The 16,908-nt window shown below is 41.9% G+C and overlaps 1 protein-coding gene across 1 annotated transcript in view; it reads right to left on the bottom strand.

Moving 5' to 3' along the window:
• TBXAS1 (thromboxane A synthase 1) overlaps positions 1 to 16,908 on the bottom strand; it is a 233,206-nt gene that overhangs the window by 170,380 nt on the left and 45,918 nt on the right. The window contains exon 2 of the mRNA XM_050899408.1: positions 8,796 to 8,889. Within this exon, the coding sequence (XP_050755365.1) occupies positions 8,796 to 8,889 (94 nt within the window). The remainder of the gene's footprint in view (positions 1 to 8,795; positions 8,890 to 16,908) is intronic.

The raw sequence follows: 16,908 nt of genomic DNA, 5'->3' as shown, positions 1-16,908 counted from the left end.
TGTATTTGGGAGTATTTTTTAACATATATATAGGTTTCAATTTCTTTTTCTCTTGCTTGTAATTTTATTTTTTCTTGTCACAGGGTGAAATAAAAATCACTAATATTCAGTGAGTGGGTTGTTTTTTCTACCCGAATATTTAAAATTGCACCAGTGCAGCTGTCCAAAGAGCATTTCACTCTTCCCTTTGCCTTAATAGAAATCATCTAAAATGCATGGAATATTTAAAAATTACAGAATGGAAGCAGGAAAAAAAGGTTAATAACAAAGAAACAAAATGAAAACTTAAAAAGTACAAGGATGACCCAAGACTGTATCATCCATTTCACTGCATTGCATGGTGAAAACAGAAAAAAACCCAGCAATTTGAAATACATGTTTTTAAAGCACACAGGTTTGTTTACACTTCCTGTCGAAACACTTTTTTTCTTTTTTCTTTTCTTTGAAAAACAAACAAACCAACCAACCAAAACCAAAACAACCACAAAAAACCCCAGTCAGTTCTCAGACAAACCTGATTAGAATCCAGCTCTGGTTGATTCTGGTTTCACATTATCATCTACACTTAGACATGTGCTGAGGCCTCTAAAGACATGGAGAACTAGATTAACTTTTGATCTTTATACCTCTCCAACAAGACTCGTCCTTTCTTACACTTCCATGTCTTTCTAGGCAACTTGCATTTCTGGATCAAATCGCATATTTAACCAAAAAAAGAGTGCTCCAGAAAATAATGTTTCACTTATTTCTGACAAATTAAGAGAAGCCCGAGCACACAATGGCTGCTTTGCATCTGTCCCACGTCCGCAGCTACTGAAGCCCTCACAGCCCTGCCCCAGTGCCCATCCTGCAAACCCACCCTGCCCTTCCCAGCACTGCATCCATTTGACTATGGGCCATGACTAAGACCCAATTTCACACACAGTCCCTTTTAGGGAAAGTTATATTTCATTTCTACATCCTGCCTGGGGAGGGGAGGAAGGGGGAAGAACCCAGAGGGTCATGAGTCTTACATCCAGATAAAGCTAACAGGAGGTGATGCCACCCAAGGCGCACCACAGGCAGCCAGAAGACAGCACACCATGAATACCAGGGACTTAATGGCACATGTTTGAACAGGCAGTTCTCCAAAGCTTTCTATTACTCATTTTAATATAAAGCCTTGCAGAAACCGAGCCCAGCTAGCTGCCATGGATCAGACCCACAGCAGCTGTACCTTCCTACTCTCTGAAAGGGTGGGGGAAGTATCTTGCTTGCCACCCTTTCAGGATGACTTGCTGTACAGAAGGCCGCTTCTTATTTGAAGAGACGTGTCATGCTGTAAACATTTCTAGTGGAGCTTGGGTTAGCAGCACTTGTAAGAAAACCCTAATGAAAATAAATTGTTAGGTATTTACCCATATGCTGAGGAGCATATGGCTAATGCATTTAGACACTGCTAATGAAGTTAAGACTCAGCTAAATTTGTTGGCTCATGGATAACAACTGTTCTCAACAACCAATCTGAGCCTGCTATAATTTTAGCTTTACAACTGATACCTGGCCATTATTATCCATACTGATCCTGCTGACATAGAAGAACTGGTTTTCTGAATACGGATTTCTCCACATCGCAATAAGGTGAGCAGCATATGATGCCACTAAACTCCAGATTTACAGGTAATGTGAGCAAGGTACAACTTCACTTAAAACAACAGAGATTGCTCTTATTCATTGCAGCCCTGAGTCTATTGCTTTCTTTTTTAATTTCAAGGACTAAAAGATTTTAGTCCTTGAATCCCATTCTCTCCAGGCCAGTACCACACTGATGTGACTACAGCCAAAATTGAGCAGCAGACAATCACGCCTAAGAAATATTCCTGCTTTTTTAAGTCCGTGTGTAGAAGCCCATTAAGTTTACTACAACAGCTACAGGAGTCCTCCTATTCAGTCATATCACTGTTGCGCTGCTTTTCAAGGTGAAGGTCCCTACTTCTTGTGGGAATCCTACTCCTTGTGCATGATCACAGGGATCCTGGAGTCCAAGGTAAATTCCAGTTTAAGCGATCACACTCGGTCTATCTGTATGCTACTATCATTGCAACTACACATCATCTTCATTCTCTTAAACCAACTACTGTGTAGCATGGCTGTTTTGTGTTCACTGTTGCTACGTGTCATGCCAGAGCTGGCTTTAATTTAGCAGTACACACCGCTTAAAGAGCAGGCTACATAGCAACTTCCAGAAGGTTACGTGATGAAGATGCAAATATACTCTCCAAAAGACATAACACATGGCAAACTTCCCCTACACCACTCCTGCAAGCCAGGTGTCATTGTAATGATGCAGACCTCTGCTCTGATGGATCTTGGGTAGTCATTTGTCAGTTGCCACCAAAAACCCATCAAAGAGTAATGGTTTTGGTCAAGGATGGAATGGAACAGCAGAGAAGTGTCCTTTGGCGCTGTTATCTTGGGGACCCACCTTACTCAGACACCTTCATTCACAGACCAGAGCTCAGGCCTGGCGTTAATTTACAGCCTCACTTGCTCTGCGACTATTGCCAAATCATTTAATCTACCTCCAGCCTTCAAGTGGCCCAGTCCATTAAAGACAGCAGTGACACCAGCCTCCCCAAATCTACCAGAGAAAGTACCCAGAGAAGTTGCTCAAAATGTTTCACCATAACCTGATGAAAAAGCAGACCTGTTTACTCCAGAACACCATCTATGCCATTTTGCAGGTGGGTAAAAAGAGGCCCAAGGTGAAGCAAGAGAGACTTGCCTACCCAGAAAATAAGAAAGCTTTGCCCCAGTCAGACTTGCCCAGAATCACACCGGGAGTCTGGAGAAAGCCAGGAGCATGATCGAAGAGTCTCTCTTCTCACGTGCTGTGCTGCCATGGACAACATCATCCCCTTTCCACTTAACAGGTAAAGCCCTTCACACACAGCTAGCAATTGCCTCAGTCATTGCCTCTTCACCTCATGCAGTGTTTAATAAAGCAAGCATAAAGTATGCCAAAAGGAACCACCAAAACATGGCTTAAAGAATACCAAAACTATGAAGCTGCTCGTCAACGAAGTCTGCATCTCCTTCTAGGGGCAACTGCTGAGGTCTACAGGAAACACTCATCCAGCCCTGCTCAGCAAATAGATATGGGAGCTACTCTAGCCAGAAGCCACGCAGTCAACATGCCATTCCTTGCAATACAAAAGGGACCTGTTTCTTCCCTCAAAGGAAAAACAGTATAGTCCAAAAGAGCAAAAGCATCTGTCATGACCACTACCACCTTCATCGCTTGGGTCACCATTATCCACCAGCAAAACAGCAATGATTCACCCCCCTTTTTCCATCACGTAAAACTTGCTAGTTGCTTTGTATACCCCAATACCGTCTCCAGCTTCCATAAACGTTATTTAAAGTTGACATCACATTCAGGGATACCTTGCAAACACAGCTATCAGAAACATCAAGCACAAAAAAGCCGAGAACATCGTGCCTCTACAGAAGGGTTTCTGAGGTGTACGCACTGCTCCCCCAGAGGCAGGCTCACCCTGCTGAGATCCCACAAGCTCAGGAAGAAGCTGGGGTGAGCCACAGCAAAGCTCTGCCCAACGCTCTTCTGAGAAACCAGAGGTCCAGCTCGTGCTGAAGGGTGCAAACAGCATTTAGTCAAGTGGGAGACAGCTAATTGCAATGTCTTGATTTCCTGCATTAGGTTCCCACAAACAGATACTGCACCGAATTTGTCAGGGTATCTGACAACGCTAACGTCTGATCAAAGGAGGTAGCACAGAGTATCAGCTGAAACTAGGAATATACATGTATTTGAAGGGGAGAGAGACTGGCTTTATAGACATATGAATATACACATAAAAACACATCTAACCCCAGGTTTTCTGTCATGTTGCAGACTGTGACATGGCTAGGTTTAGATCTGCACCACATGTATTCATGTCACATGAAATGCATGCGTATACAGGCCTCCCAATCAAGGGGGGTTTCCCAGGACATAAGAGAAGACCTGAGACACCCCGTGAGGTCTGTTCAGGTAGTCAGCAGCTCATGGCAGATGCGCACAGCTGACTGGGGGAGATATAGCCAGGTTGGTTGGTGATGCCACAGCCGCCCTTTCTGGTTCCACGCAGATAGCTATCAAGTGGCAAAACACATGCTCCCTATCCCATTCCTCTTTTGTTTATCTGTGTGAAGCAACACAAAACCATATGCAGGCTTTCACTGTCAGTCTAAGTCTATTATTCTCGTAATTAAATCCAGGTCCACAGCCTATCCGAGAACTCCTCTTCTTCCCTTCCCCCTTTCCCCCCTCTTTGCTCCCCTCACCAACCTCCAACCTTGTTTGGGTTTACATGCTGTGTCATTAAATTCCAGAACAGTAAACACTGCAGCCTCTCTCTCTAAGCACTGACACGCTGCTTTCTAGGCTGAAAATTAGACACGGGGTTAATTTCATTCCTGCAAGGACTCTGCCTTCTATTTTTCTTTACGTCCAACTCAAAGGATGTTTTTGGCAGATGCGTAGTGGAAAAAGATCATGTTTGCTCTCTGCTTCCTCCCTACACTCCCCCCTTCTCCTCTCCCACCCATCAGCCATGAAACAACACAGCCCAGCCAGATCCCAAACTGAAAGCAAGACAAAGCACCCACACAGCCCCCACTTCCATTCAGCAGAAATGGGCCGCTCTGGGGTAGCCCAGGATCTACAAGTAGGCCAGACAGAAATAAACAGAGTAAACAAAGAGTATCCTGTCCAAGCAGAGAGGGGCTAAAGAGAGTGATGTCTTTCATTAAAATGCAAGGCAGGGATACAAGCACACAGCCAGTCAAAAGCGTCACTGGAGCTTGCTAGGAGTAACAGGAGGAAAGCAACACACGATCATGCCATTATAAGGACCCAAAGCACATCACCCAACTGTACGCAGGGCGCAACTGCATATCCCGCTTACCAAGGACCAAAACAAGGCAGCCAACCACACACCCACCACCACCCCAAAACATCAGAGACGCCAGCCCCAAGGCTGCAGCAGCACAGTGCTGCTCTCTGGAAGGCTGAGTAGAGAACAGTGCACACAGGTACAGTACCAGGCGACCAGAGCCGTGCAAATGTCAGAGCCAATGACATTTAAAAACAGCGTAGCTGCCTTTTTAGAACAGGGATGGGAAAGGGGGAGAAAAGCACAGCCCAGCCATAGCAACAGGTCAAGTGTTTGCCGCGGTTCTTTGGGAGGAAGGGTAATGTGGCACGTGTGCCGCCTTGGTTTTCAGAGCATTTGTCACGTAATAAAATCATTAGCCTGGGAATTAATAGGAGAGTTTTGTTTAGTTTTTCTGCAACCTGCTGCTCTGAAGCCCATGCAGATCCATGTGTGAAAGTCCATGCTGTGTATACCGTTGTGTCTCCCATTACACAGCTATTGCAAACAAATCTCACGTTTTTCCACGTGCTGGTAGGAAAAATGCAGTACGTGGAGAGGTGGGGGAACAGTCAGGAGTTTCTAGCAAAACAGCAGTCCGTCTGCTGCAAGTCTGCTCCGTTATTGGGAAAACTGAGCATGCTGCTTTTTTTAAACAGCCTAATCATATTTACTATTACATCAGACTTACCCACCACAAATTGTTCTCATGCAATGGAAGAATTTTTAATCTAATATCTTGGACTAGGATAATTTCCCAGCTGCAGAACTGCAATAATTTCCTATCTTATTTTTGAGATAAGCTGATTAACTTGGATATATTTTAGTTTCAGGGTGCGATTATCTCCCTTTATTGTACTTGAGAGAGAAGGGGTGACTTACAGTAAAATAACTTTGTTTTCCCCAAGTCAGCTCTTAAAGTCTGCTTCTCTGTGATGGAGATAGGTCTTTCCTGTTGCATTTCCCTTAGCCCCTTAACTTTCAGCACTTCCTCTCTCAGAGACACTATATTAACAGCAAGTCTTATTTTACTCAAAGAAAATACACTGTTCAAGAAATCCCTGAAACAACTCTTTCAAGAAAATGTTTTCTCCATAAGATTTTTTTGTTTAAAATACATTTGAAAGTTTATTAAAAACCCCACAACCCAGCGCTATTGGTCAAATCCTGCTTGAATTGTTCATTTGTTCTCAGGCACACTTACAGAAGAAGAATAATAGCAAAAAAAAGGATGATGAGGCTTGATGCTCTGTTCACATATACAGTGGAGCAAAACAGGAACCTCTGTTCATTTCAGTAGAACTGATTTACACCCAAGTAAGGGAAAAAACAAGCAAATCCTTGAATTTATGCCATTACAAATTGAAAAATACTGCTTACTCCCACAATTTTGTTGGGAGCTTTTGATATTTAATGTTTTTTCTTAAATCCCCAGGTCCTAGATTTACTTGATTTTGTCAAAGGGACTCCCTCTCCTCCTCTATTTTTTCCTTAAGTTTCTCGCAATCATATTCTAGGAGGAAAGCCTGAAACCATGAGATGAGGACACTTTTTGGACTGGAAGGCTGTGTATGTTGAAGTGTTTTGATTTCCCTTTCTCTTCTAGATCTCACTGTTGTGCAGGGCTTTTCAGCCTGTGTTGATTTGCAGACCAAATTCGACACTGGAAACGTATGAATTACACATATGCAGATTCCCATACGGCGCCCATCAACTCATTCCTCTTAGTCACCAGTCATGAATTCCTCTGAAATAAATGTTCATGGGTTGAAAACCACTAGTCTGATGATTTAGTGGGAGCGCAGCTCCTGCGTTTTCCCTGCACAGCATTGGCAATACCAAGAAGGAGCTGGCCTATTTAAAATGGAGACTCTCTAAAAAGCCAATTCAGTGAAAAAGACGTGGTTGCATAAATATGCAAGTGCAAGAACTCCTTAACATTATAGCTGTAGCAACAGAACAAATCAACATTTTGCTACTTCCTGTTTTAAAAAAAAAAAAGTAACCCCAGCCCCCAACAAACCGCTGCTTGTGAACAGCTGTGCCCCTCGCAGCTAAGCCCCTAAAACCATCTCCGTCCCCAGGAAGGTGATGGGCAACCTCTGGTTCTCCCCTGCTGGTGAAGGGAAAGTGGAAGCTGTCCTCTACTGACTGCAGGGAGAGCACTTGTGTCCCTGAAAACGCTCTCGTAGAGAACAGCCTGCAGTATAAAAGCAGCCCTCCTATTAACGGCGCGTTGCTATGGGCACTATTTCTAAGAAAGCGGCCTCAGGAGCAGATCCAGAAAACATGGCAAAATATATGAGGGAAGAAAGAAAAATTACAAAGAGCCTGGACTCATCCCTGCCTGTTCCTACCGGCACTGAAAGGACTGTAGAGAAGATGGACAGTGAAATGTCATATGGCTGGATATACAGCCTGGTGGTGCTTGTGGTTTTGCATCACTCGACTCTGTTTCAAAACCCTGTCTGGAATTATTATTTCTTGGTACTCCAAGATATAATTTCTCAGCTACCTTTAATTTATATTTTTCCTAAAAGTTAGTAAAATCAAGTTTATCTTTTCTCCATTAGCTTGCTTTAAGTGAACTTAATAAATGCAATTCTGGTAATGAAATTTGCCTAACAGATCATAGATAAGGGTCCGCAAAAACTTTCCACTTGTATGCTGGTACAGGGTAAGCTTGTCTACAACATATCAAAATAATTTAGTCTCTAGGCTCCTTTTCCTACTGTAAGTGTTAGCAGGTGACTAATGATAACTGGATTTTGTCACCAAAGAGCTACAGAACGAGTAGCTTCATGCCATCCAGCTGAAGTGAAACCAGAAGAGTGAGGGTGAACTGGTCTATATTCCACACCACCAGCATCCCCTGTATGTTAAAGTCACCCTGTCAATTCCAGTTCAAATTAATCAAGAGCGGATCAAGTCTACCTTTTATGCTATTTTCTAAATGAAATCAGATGTACATGTAAAACTGGTATTTAAATGGGTTTTACCTAATAATGAGTCAGATATTGACAGAACAATCACCATGAAGACCAAGGTAAGAGGCACTATATTCTCATTAATAATTCAAATCTCAGCACAGATATTTATGACTATGCACTTAAAAGAGGAAATTGGGCAGCAGCTGGAGTTAGCCCAGATTTCTTGAAAAGTTGTTGGACTGCAACAGAGACACACTAGAGAGATTTTACTGTAAGATCCAACCAGAGAAATGGCAGCTCCTCAGTATTAAGAGATCTTGGACCTCAGAAGCATTACTGAAATTGAGCAAGGAACAAAAACACAGCATTAGCAGACTGATGAAAGGGGAAGGGTGAGAAAAATAAAGGAACAAAACCTGGAGGCAGAATCCCAATACTTCACCTTCCTCCCTCCTCCCAGTCCCAATATTTGGGGCACAGAGCAACAGCGTTCAGTGGTACCTAATTCCAGTTACTGCTTAGGAGCAAGCACTGTTACAAGCTTTAAAATAAATGTGTACAATCAGCAAAAGCACAAACAAACAGAAAGGTCATAAGAGCCAAAACCACTCAGAACAAACCAGTTGGGGCTAGTTAACATAATCTGCTCTATTCACATAACTAAGTTTGTTTCACTGAGGGCATGAACTTTCTTGGAAAAGCTGAAGTAATTAACTGCAGAAGCTTACACATTTTCTTTCCCTCAAGTTTATTTTACCCTGAAATTAGAGCTGCTTGCACACAACTGCTTCTACCAATTCACTCAAAAAGCTGAGTTTTGTTTGTTCTTTCCAGAGGAAGATGCTTGAAGAGATGGTACCATTGAAGTGTAGGATTCCCTTCAATTCCTCCTACCTCCTGTCCCCTCTTCCCATCACTTTGAATAGATGCAAAGAAAAACGTATCTTACCTCACGGAAAAAGAGCAGGTTTCCAATGAAAGGAAGAGGTGGAGGATGTCGGATCCCTACTTTGCTTAGTTTGGAGAATGCAGATGTGGAGTACCTGGAAAAAAATAAGGTACTAAGTTAATTTTGGATTTTGTCATGATAGGACTTACCATAGTAATTAGTTCAGATGACTTCCCTCAGAGAGGGAGAAGATGCTTTCTGTGTTGGCCAAACAGAACTGCCAATGTAGTGACACTGCTCAGCAGCTCCCCAGGTCACAGAAATAAATGCAATACACTGGTGCTTCAGAGATGGCAAAAGAACGAAGGGACTCAAACACAGGCCTGCAAATTGAGCAGTGGAAATAGAGAGCTGCTCTTCTTCCCACAGAGGGTCTTGTAAGTCAGAAGCGACTCTCCAGAGCTACGTGAGGTTAGAAGCGAGATCAAAACAGGCATTCAGGGTATGACTACTGTGGCACGACGGGGAAAGGAACAAGACACATCTTCAGACTATTATTTTCTTCTTCTTCCATCACCACTACCTATACAGATTACAGAACAAGAATTCAAACTAGTCTCAGTTGTGCATGAGCCAAGACACTGTCAGTATGTTCAAGTCAAGCCTAGTATTTGGGCCAGATATGCTGATTAAGTGATTTTACAGCTGCCAGTCAGCAAATTAAACAAATATAAAAAACACAGGGAAACAAAACCCAGACTGAAAAGCTTCATGCATCCCTTGTTTCAGGTGAAACTGTGGCATGTTGACAGGGACAATACTGGAAAAAAAAGAAAAAAGAAAAACCCAACCCCAAAGTCTTTTTTTTTTTTTTTCCCCTCCCCTCCCCTCCCCCTTAATACAAACGATGGATTTAAGTCAGTGGACTTCAGTTAGTGAAACCTGAAAGAGCAGGAGCTAACAGCAGCAGCTTTGATTAGCCAAAGACACAAAATACTGAATACTATCATGCTCAACGCTATCACCAGGAGGACCAGGGCAAAAGATCTTTAAGATTAATAAAGGCTGTGTCTATATTAACACCTTAGCTCAGAGCAATAGTATAGTTTTAAAGCTCTCCCCCTGCATGATGGTTCTGTGTCCGGGGCAGTTTTGGCACATGCGACCAAACTTTTTTGAGAGGAAACTGAACCTGAAGCTCTGTTCCAATCCTTCATCTCTTACCAGGGCAGGTCTGAACTAATAAGCAGTCCTTCAGCTTTGAACTCCAAGTGCAGTGAGACTGTTTAGTCCTGGGGAGCAAATTAAATCTAGCTCAAAATAAAAACTGTGAACTGCATATAGTGTAGAGGTCGCGATATCAACTGCTTTAGTCTATCGAGTCTGCAAGTCATCTGAATGACATAACAGAGACAGCACAACAGTGCCCTCAGATCCCAATGGGCTGACTCCCTCTTAATCGCAGTGTACAGCCTTGTTGACTCCAAAGACTATGCTAACCCATTGCTATGACTTGGGCCTCTCCTCCTTCAGGTCCAATAATCGACACATGCCTCATTTGAAATGCCCTACACGATGCAGGCAGGAATATTCTGGTTTAACCTAATGGGCAAACAGCGCACAATTCTTGGGGGTAAGGAAGGAGGGAGGAGAGAAAAGAAGAGTTGGTGTCAGAAAATGGTCCTTTCCTCCAGCGGGAGGGACAGGAAAGAATGGTGTTGTGAAATGAAATATATAAAATTAAGAGAATCAAATCTCATATGACCAGCAAAGCAGAATGGGACTTGAGTATGGAGTTAGTAGCTTTTTGTACTTCTGTTTCCCCGAGAAGATTTCCTGCAGCACAGTACCTATTCTCTTAATGGGTTTTCTTTGTGAAAATATTTCACAAAAATCATAATCAGAAGATGGAGATTTGATCATTTTTAAATAGCAACAATGTTCTTTTTATGGGGCAGTACAAACCTTCACAAACACAAACCCTCTCAATAGAAATGATGTGTCTTCAGTCTATGCAAGGGCACTATTTCAGTATGACAGGGTATCGTGGAGTAAAGGCATAGAAGTCAACATTTATTACACATTTTATACATATTATTGACTTTCTGGCTACTTAACCGCTTTAAAAAATATGAGTTTTTCCTTATTGAAACAGCTAATATTCTTGGGGAAAAAAAGTTTTAACCTCAAAATGACAAAACAGCCTACATGATACATTTTCTTCCCCAAAGAGAGGATTTTTTGCTGCTGTTTGAAATCTTCCTAAAGTGTCTTTGTGTCATAACAAAGTCCTCATCTTCAGTATGTAAACGGTGGAAAAGATGAAAATCTCTCTCAATGCAAACCCGTCAATTTTGTGGCATTTTATCCTGGATGTTTTCACTGTAAAATACATGGCAGATCACAAAACACCAGGCTGGGCTACAGTTAACTGCTAATTTCACTGTAGACTGGACACTCTGTAGACTCCTGGTCTTCATGTACTGCAAAGTGAAAAGTGACTGCAACAGAGCCTCACACTACGCAAAGTAAACGATGTGATCACCAAATACTTAGAGAGGAACAAAAACTAATGAGTAGAGTGCACCCAGTTTCACAAGGCAAGAAACACACAGACTCTGAAGACTATTTATGCTTAGATGAGCAGTCCATCTTTGTCAGCTTCTGAACATTACTGGCAGCTCCACACAGGTAAGGATTTGCTTTCCTTTTTCCCCTCCTAACGTGGTTTTCTCTGATGCTTTTTATTCAGTTACACTTGAAGTAGGTTTTCAAAAGGTAAGGAAACACGGTTTAAAACAAGACGGCAAACAGAAGCACTGTAGTCAAGCTACACACCGAAATAAAACAACGAAAGGGTAGGGCCAGCAGGAAAAAAAAGAAATCTCATCAATAAACACATCTAGCTATACCCTATGATTTCACAATACTTCTGGTATTGTTGAAATATCTGCAGTTTTGCAGAAAAGAAAACAGCATGCAAGTGCTTCAAGACTGACAATGCTGTATGCACAAAAGAAGGAAGATCGAACACTGCACAGGTAACCTTAACTTTGACCATTTCTAATGTAACAGCTTACTTTCTGCAACCTTAAATATTAAGAGCCTTTTTTTTCCCTACCTCTGCAATATTTCAGCTCATTCCCACCATTTTGGGTGGGGGAGAGAGAGGAAGGAGTGACTTGGGGGCTTCTTTTAAAAAAAAAAAAAAAAAAAAAAAGAAAGAAAAATTGTCCTGTGTAACACACAATGAACACCAGTAATACATGAATCTGACAGCTTCATGGCACAAACCTTTGCCTGTTCAGCCAGAAGCAACCGGTAAGTTGAACAGGCTAATTTATGTGATTCGGCTACTCAGCACACCCATGACACACACTTGGCCAGTGACTCAGAGCTGCGTGCGAAGCGCACTGGGAAAACAGTGGCTGGGTTTTGTTGCTGGGAAGGGGAGGTGGGCTAGAAGCTGGAAGAGTGCAGGGTGGCCTTGTAGGCAGTCACAAGACATTCGTCTGGAGAAGGCGTACATCTAAATGAAATGGTTCCGAGCCTGCCTTATCACCAGCAGAAAGTCTTATTTCTCACTCTGCCACTTAACACACTTCTGTGCTAATTTATCACAAAAATTAATCTGATATGAAGCAACCTCCTGCTGTTGCTGTGGGTGCACACTAAGGGTAGAAGACCAGCCAATGGACTAAGACGGCTAAGTCAAATGCAAAATCTAGAAATAGAAGAGAGACTGAGAGGTGACCAAGATTACCAAAGATATGGAACAACTTCTGTACAAGGAATAAGCAAACAGGCTATAATCTTAATCTGGGAAAAAGCAGCAACTGATGCAGGATATGACATATTTAAGATCCCACATGGCCTAGAAAATAAATAAAGAATTATTACCCACTATTAAAAAAAAATATTAAAATCCACAAATTAATATTCAGGTGGCAGGATTAAAAATGAAGCACTTTTCCAAGTAATCAATATGCTAACTATGGAACTCCTTGCCATAGGATGTTGTCTATTCCAGAAGCTTAAAAAGCTTCAAAAAGTGATTAAATAAATTAATGAAAGGAAAGGGAAAAAAAAAAAAAAAATCAGCAGGCACTTTTAATTCATGAATTTAACAAATATAAGAGAGACACATGGAAAAAATTAAAGGGAAGGAGGGAAAATTAATCAAATTTATTTTCCTAAGCAGGGAACTAGTCTGTAAGCTTCCAATGGCAGAATAAGAGATTAGACTGTTACAAAACCTAAAAGATAAAACCTCAGACACTTCAGTTTTCTTAAGAGGAAGAGAGGAAGGAGTCTTTGTGCAAAGGGAGGGGCATGAAAAAGGATAAAACTCTGATGGCAGCAATATTTACTGGACAGTCTAGCACATTCTCACTCAAAGGAGAAACATACCCTAATATTTACACATGTAGGGCTTCCTACACAACTATTAATTTAAAACCCTGGCATTATATTTTGAACAAAGTGACAAGACATCAAAAGGAACCAGAGGAACAGCAGTAATGAAGTAGATCAATAAACAATTCAATAACTCTTTGAAGATGTTCTGATGGCCTCTCAGAGCTAGATGCTCTCTGTATATATTAAACATGACTGTTAAAAGAAAGTTAACATGCCAAATACATTCCTATAGGCCAGCATGGCAGATTTAAGCTCTCTGAAATATGAACTTCTCTCCACAAAACACCATGCAAAAAAATAAGGAGAAAGACTTAAACTCAACAGATAATTAACATAAGTTGTGATGGATATATAATCAACAGAACTAGCCATCTGCCCAGCCAGGTCAGTACTGATCAGTACTGCAAGAAAAAGTATTATACAGTCTACCATTAAGTGCAATCAGTTTGTGTAGCAGATAACATTACAGTTTCCAATTCTGCATCACAGAGTTCAACATACCATTGAAATTACCCCAAATTTCTCTCAATAGAGAAAGTGCGTCATTCCTTCTACATCTAAGTAACGCACAACCTAATAATATCTGAAAGCTATAAACTAGGACACTCAGAGATAAAAAAGTGATGTTATTTAATCTCATTGTTGGGATCTGGGAGGTGCGTTATTGTGGAAGACTGAGTGGGAAAACAAAGTATTTTGCTGAGATAATGGAAATCATTCCTGCCAAACAAGAGATAACCATCATGCATTTTCTCCTATTTGCCTCTATTTACATATACCCATACCAGATCCCAGTTAACACTGGGATGTGTTTTGCTCACAAAGTAGTGATAATATACACAATAATGGTAGCCTCCCCAACATTTCAATGATGGCTCATATAAAAATATACAAGCATTCCTGGGAGCACTGCCTAGACAGCACAGTCTCACCAAAACATTGATGATATCCCCGGGCTGGCTACAGAGTTAGACTTTCTGGTCTTAGCCCTCTCTGGGAAATTTTGCATTATGAATACTGCAGCAGGGTCACTGCAGAGCTGCCACCACGTAAGTCTTTCCTCTTGTCTGATGCTCACGATATTTAAGACAGAAAATCATTATCTGGTCCCATTCCGACAGAGGAACACGCAGAACCCAGGTCTTGCAAGTGGGTGAGTATTGCAGCCAAAGTGGATACCACCCAGATGGATACAACCACCTCTGGTTATTACCTCCAGAAAGTGTACTCACTAAAATTAAAACAAACCACAAAATTAAGTCAGCTGACCATCCCCAAAAGACAGGTAGGTCCTGAAGCACTCTCCCACAAAGCAGAAAAAAGGAAAATGGGAAAAGTAAATCTCTCTTAAAACCTGTTCTAACCTTGGTCAAAGGTTAACAAATTGCCCTTTACTGTTACCTAGCAGTACCCCTGGTGGAAATGGAGGTTTTCGCTGAAAGGAAATACACTTGGTTGTGTAGAATATCAGGCTCAGAATAAGGAATTATTACTATTCCTCCAAAAAAGATACAGAATATCCATAAGTATAATTTAAGTACATTCTAGAGGTAAGCTTCAAAAGAGACTTTAGCCAGTTTGGGATAAGGCTATTTGAGTACTGCGATTTCATTTTCAAGCTCAAAAAATCTATACCTTTTAACTACGAATTTGTAGAGTTGTAATACCAGTTTCAGAGATAATGAGAACTTTCATGTAACACTTGCTCTCCTTAATCAGTTGCATGCACTCCCAGTGTTTTAATTTTGACATAATTGCACAAGAAAAAGACAGACATTACACACACTTGCACCATCTGCCTCCACAGGGGCAGATGTTTTCCAGCTGCAAAACCTAAATGACCATAGGATTATTATTTCATTGAAACATTTGCTAATGCACCAGGAATAATGTGCAGGAAAGGCCAAATTATATGCCCAATATTAAATTTATACCTCATCTATCTGCTAACAATCATTTTTTAATCCATACTGTTCTGGTCTGCTGAACAATTTTTTTAGTGTCTCTTATCTTAAGAGAACTGATAGGCTCAAGGGACTGGTTGTAATAAGGCTGCAGGTTGTCACAGTGTGTTTAAAGTTTTGGGGGTTGCTTTGATTTAAAAAAAGAAAAAAAATTAGCAGTGAATCAAGGCCAATTAAATGAAAAAGCCCATACAGAAAAGCAATACGCTTCACCATGCTCCAGAGTAGCCCTGGGAGAGACAGATGGTCCATACAGCAGGCCAATGACAATATTTCATCACCTCTCTCAGAGTGCAGCCCCTTCACACTGGGCGGTGACTTTTCCAAATAAAGAGCAAATGAACAAGAGTCATAAATCCACAGCTTCAGCCCTTCACCGTTGGCTCAACACCTTTAAACAAAATGATGGAGGTCAACAGCAGCAGAGGCTGTTGCGTCCTTAGAGCAACATATATCCTTAGGAAAGGAGGTGGGACCTCCACCCCATGTGAGCACAAAGGGTGGTCTCCTTGCCAGGAGGAGTGTCCACAGCAGATCCGAGGTCTGGTGCATATGTGAGGCCATACACAAAGTCTGCAGGAAGCCTGGGTCAGAGCTGATAGCTAAGCTCAGCTTTCATGTCTCAATCCCGCTGCCTTAACCACAGGCCGAGCCTTCCTTTCGCTCCCTAGGACCATTGGTACCATACCTTTCTTAAGGACTAATTTCCTCTTCCCTCTTTTTATTCACACAGATATTGTGAGGCATACAGAAGAAAATGGTACCACCTCAAAGCCGTAAACGTTCTTCCTTCAGCCAGGAAGACTGAAGTTTGCATAAACAGGTGCACTGCTAGAAACACAGTTTTCAGAAACCATAGTAAAATTTCATAGTTTTTTTCTCCCTCCCCAAGTAATTACATATCTTAATTATGCAATTAAGATGTCCAATTACAAAATTAAAAGGACATGAAGTTTCAGCTTAATTAGTCTTCCTAATTGTTATGCAAGTTCATATCCTAGTGATGCAACTCCATTTGCAGAAAACATGGCACCTGTTTCTGTATGCATCTCAACCAATCCTACATACCAGGAATAATGGTATGGATGAGGGACGCAGTTTCATGTTTAAATCAAGGGAGGAAAGTCTGCTTGGGAGCCTGATCATTCTGGCTTTTCATTGCCATAAAGGAGGTACTCACTAGGCCACTGGCCCATTATTTCATAGGGTCAAAAAGGGGTTGCAATGCTACGGTGGCTGCATTCCTGAAATGTTATCTAGCATACACATCAAGTAGTGATGTGCTGTGCAGGCAAAGGCAAGTTGTATTCCCACTAGCGCATACGTACCTCAGCTGCCTTTCATTTTTTAATCCATGCAGTTCTGGTCTATCAGACAACTTGATGTCTGTTGCTGTCAGGAAACTGGTTTTAGAGTTCAGGTGTTGTGCCACATTCCTCAACAGCAACAGTATATACAGAGCCACTCAGTGCTATTAAGAACCAGCTGGCACAAGGGCTGCATGGAGTCACACTCTGCCAGGGAAAGCCCTGGGAAAGACAAAATTGCTTCAAGAGGCTCAATGCCTCCCAGTGCTTTTGGACCCGAGACGTCTTCCTTGACTGAAGGGTGAGGTGGGGAACACAGTCCTTCCTCCCTTTTTGAGACCAGCCTGTCAGCATACATATGGCAGGCACCAAAGCGTAGACAAAAAGAGTTACTGGAACAAACCTCCAGGCACCTTCCCCACTTGTAGCCTCAAATGAGCAGCTCTGACAGAATGCAGAGACAATTAACCTCCCTTTAGACAG

Source organism: Gymnogyps californianus, chromosome 1 (assembly GCF_018139145.2).
Source record: "Gymnogyps californianus isolate 813 chromosome 1, ASM1813914v2, whole genome shotgun sequence".
Classification (NCBI taxonomy): Eukaryota; Metazoa; Chordata; class Aves; order Accipitriformes; family Cathartidae; genus Gymnogyps; species Gymnogyps californianus.
The sequence above is the reverse complement of the archived record's forward strand: the minus strand, read 5'-3'. Positions and strand labels throughout refer to the sequence as shown.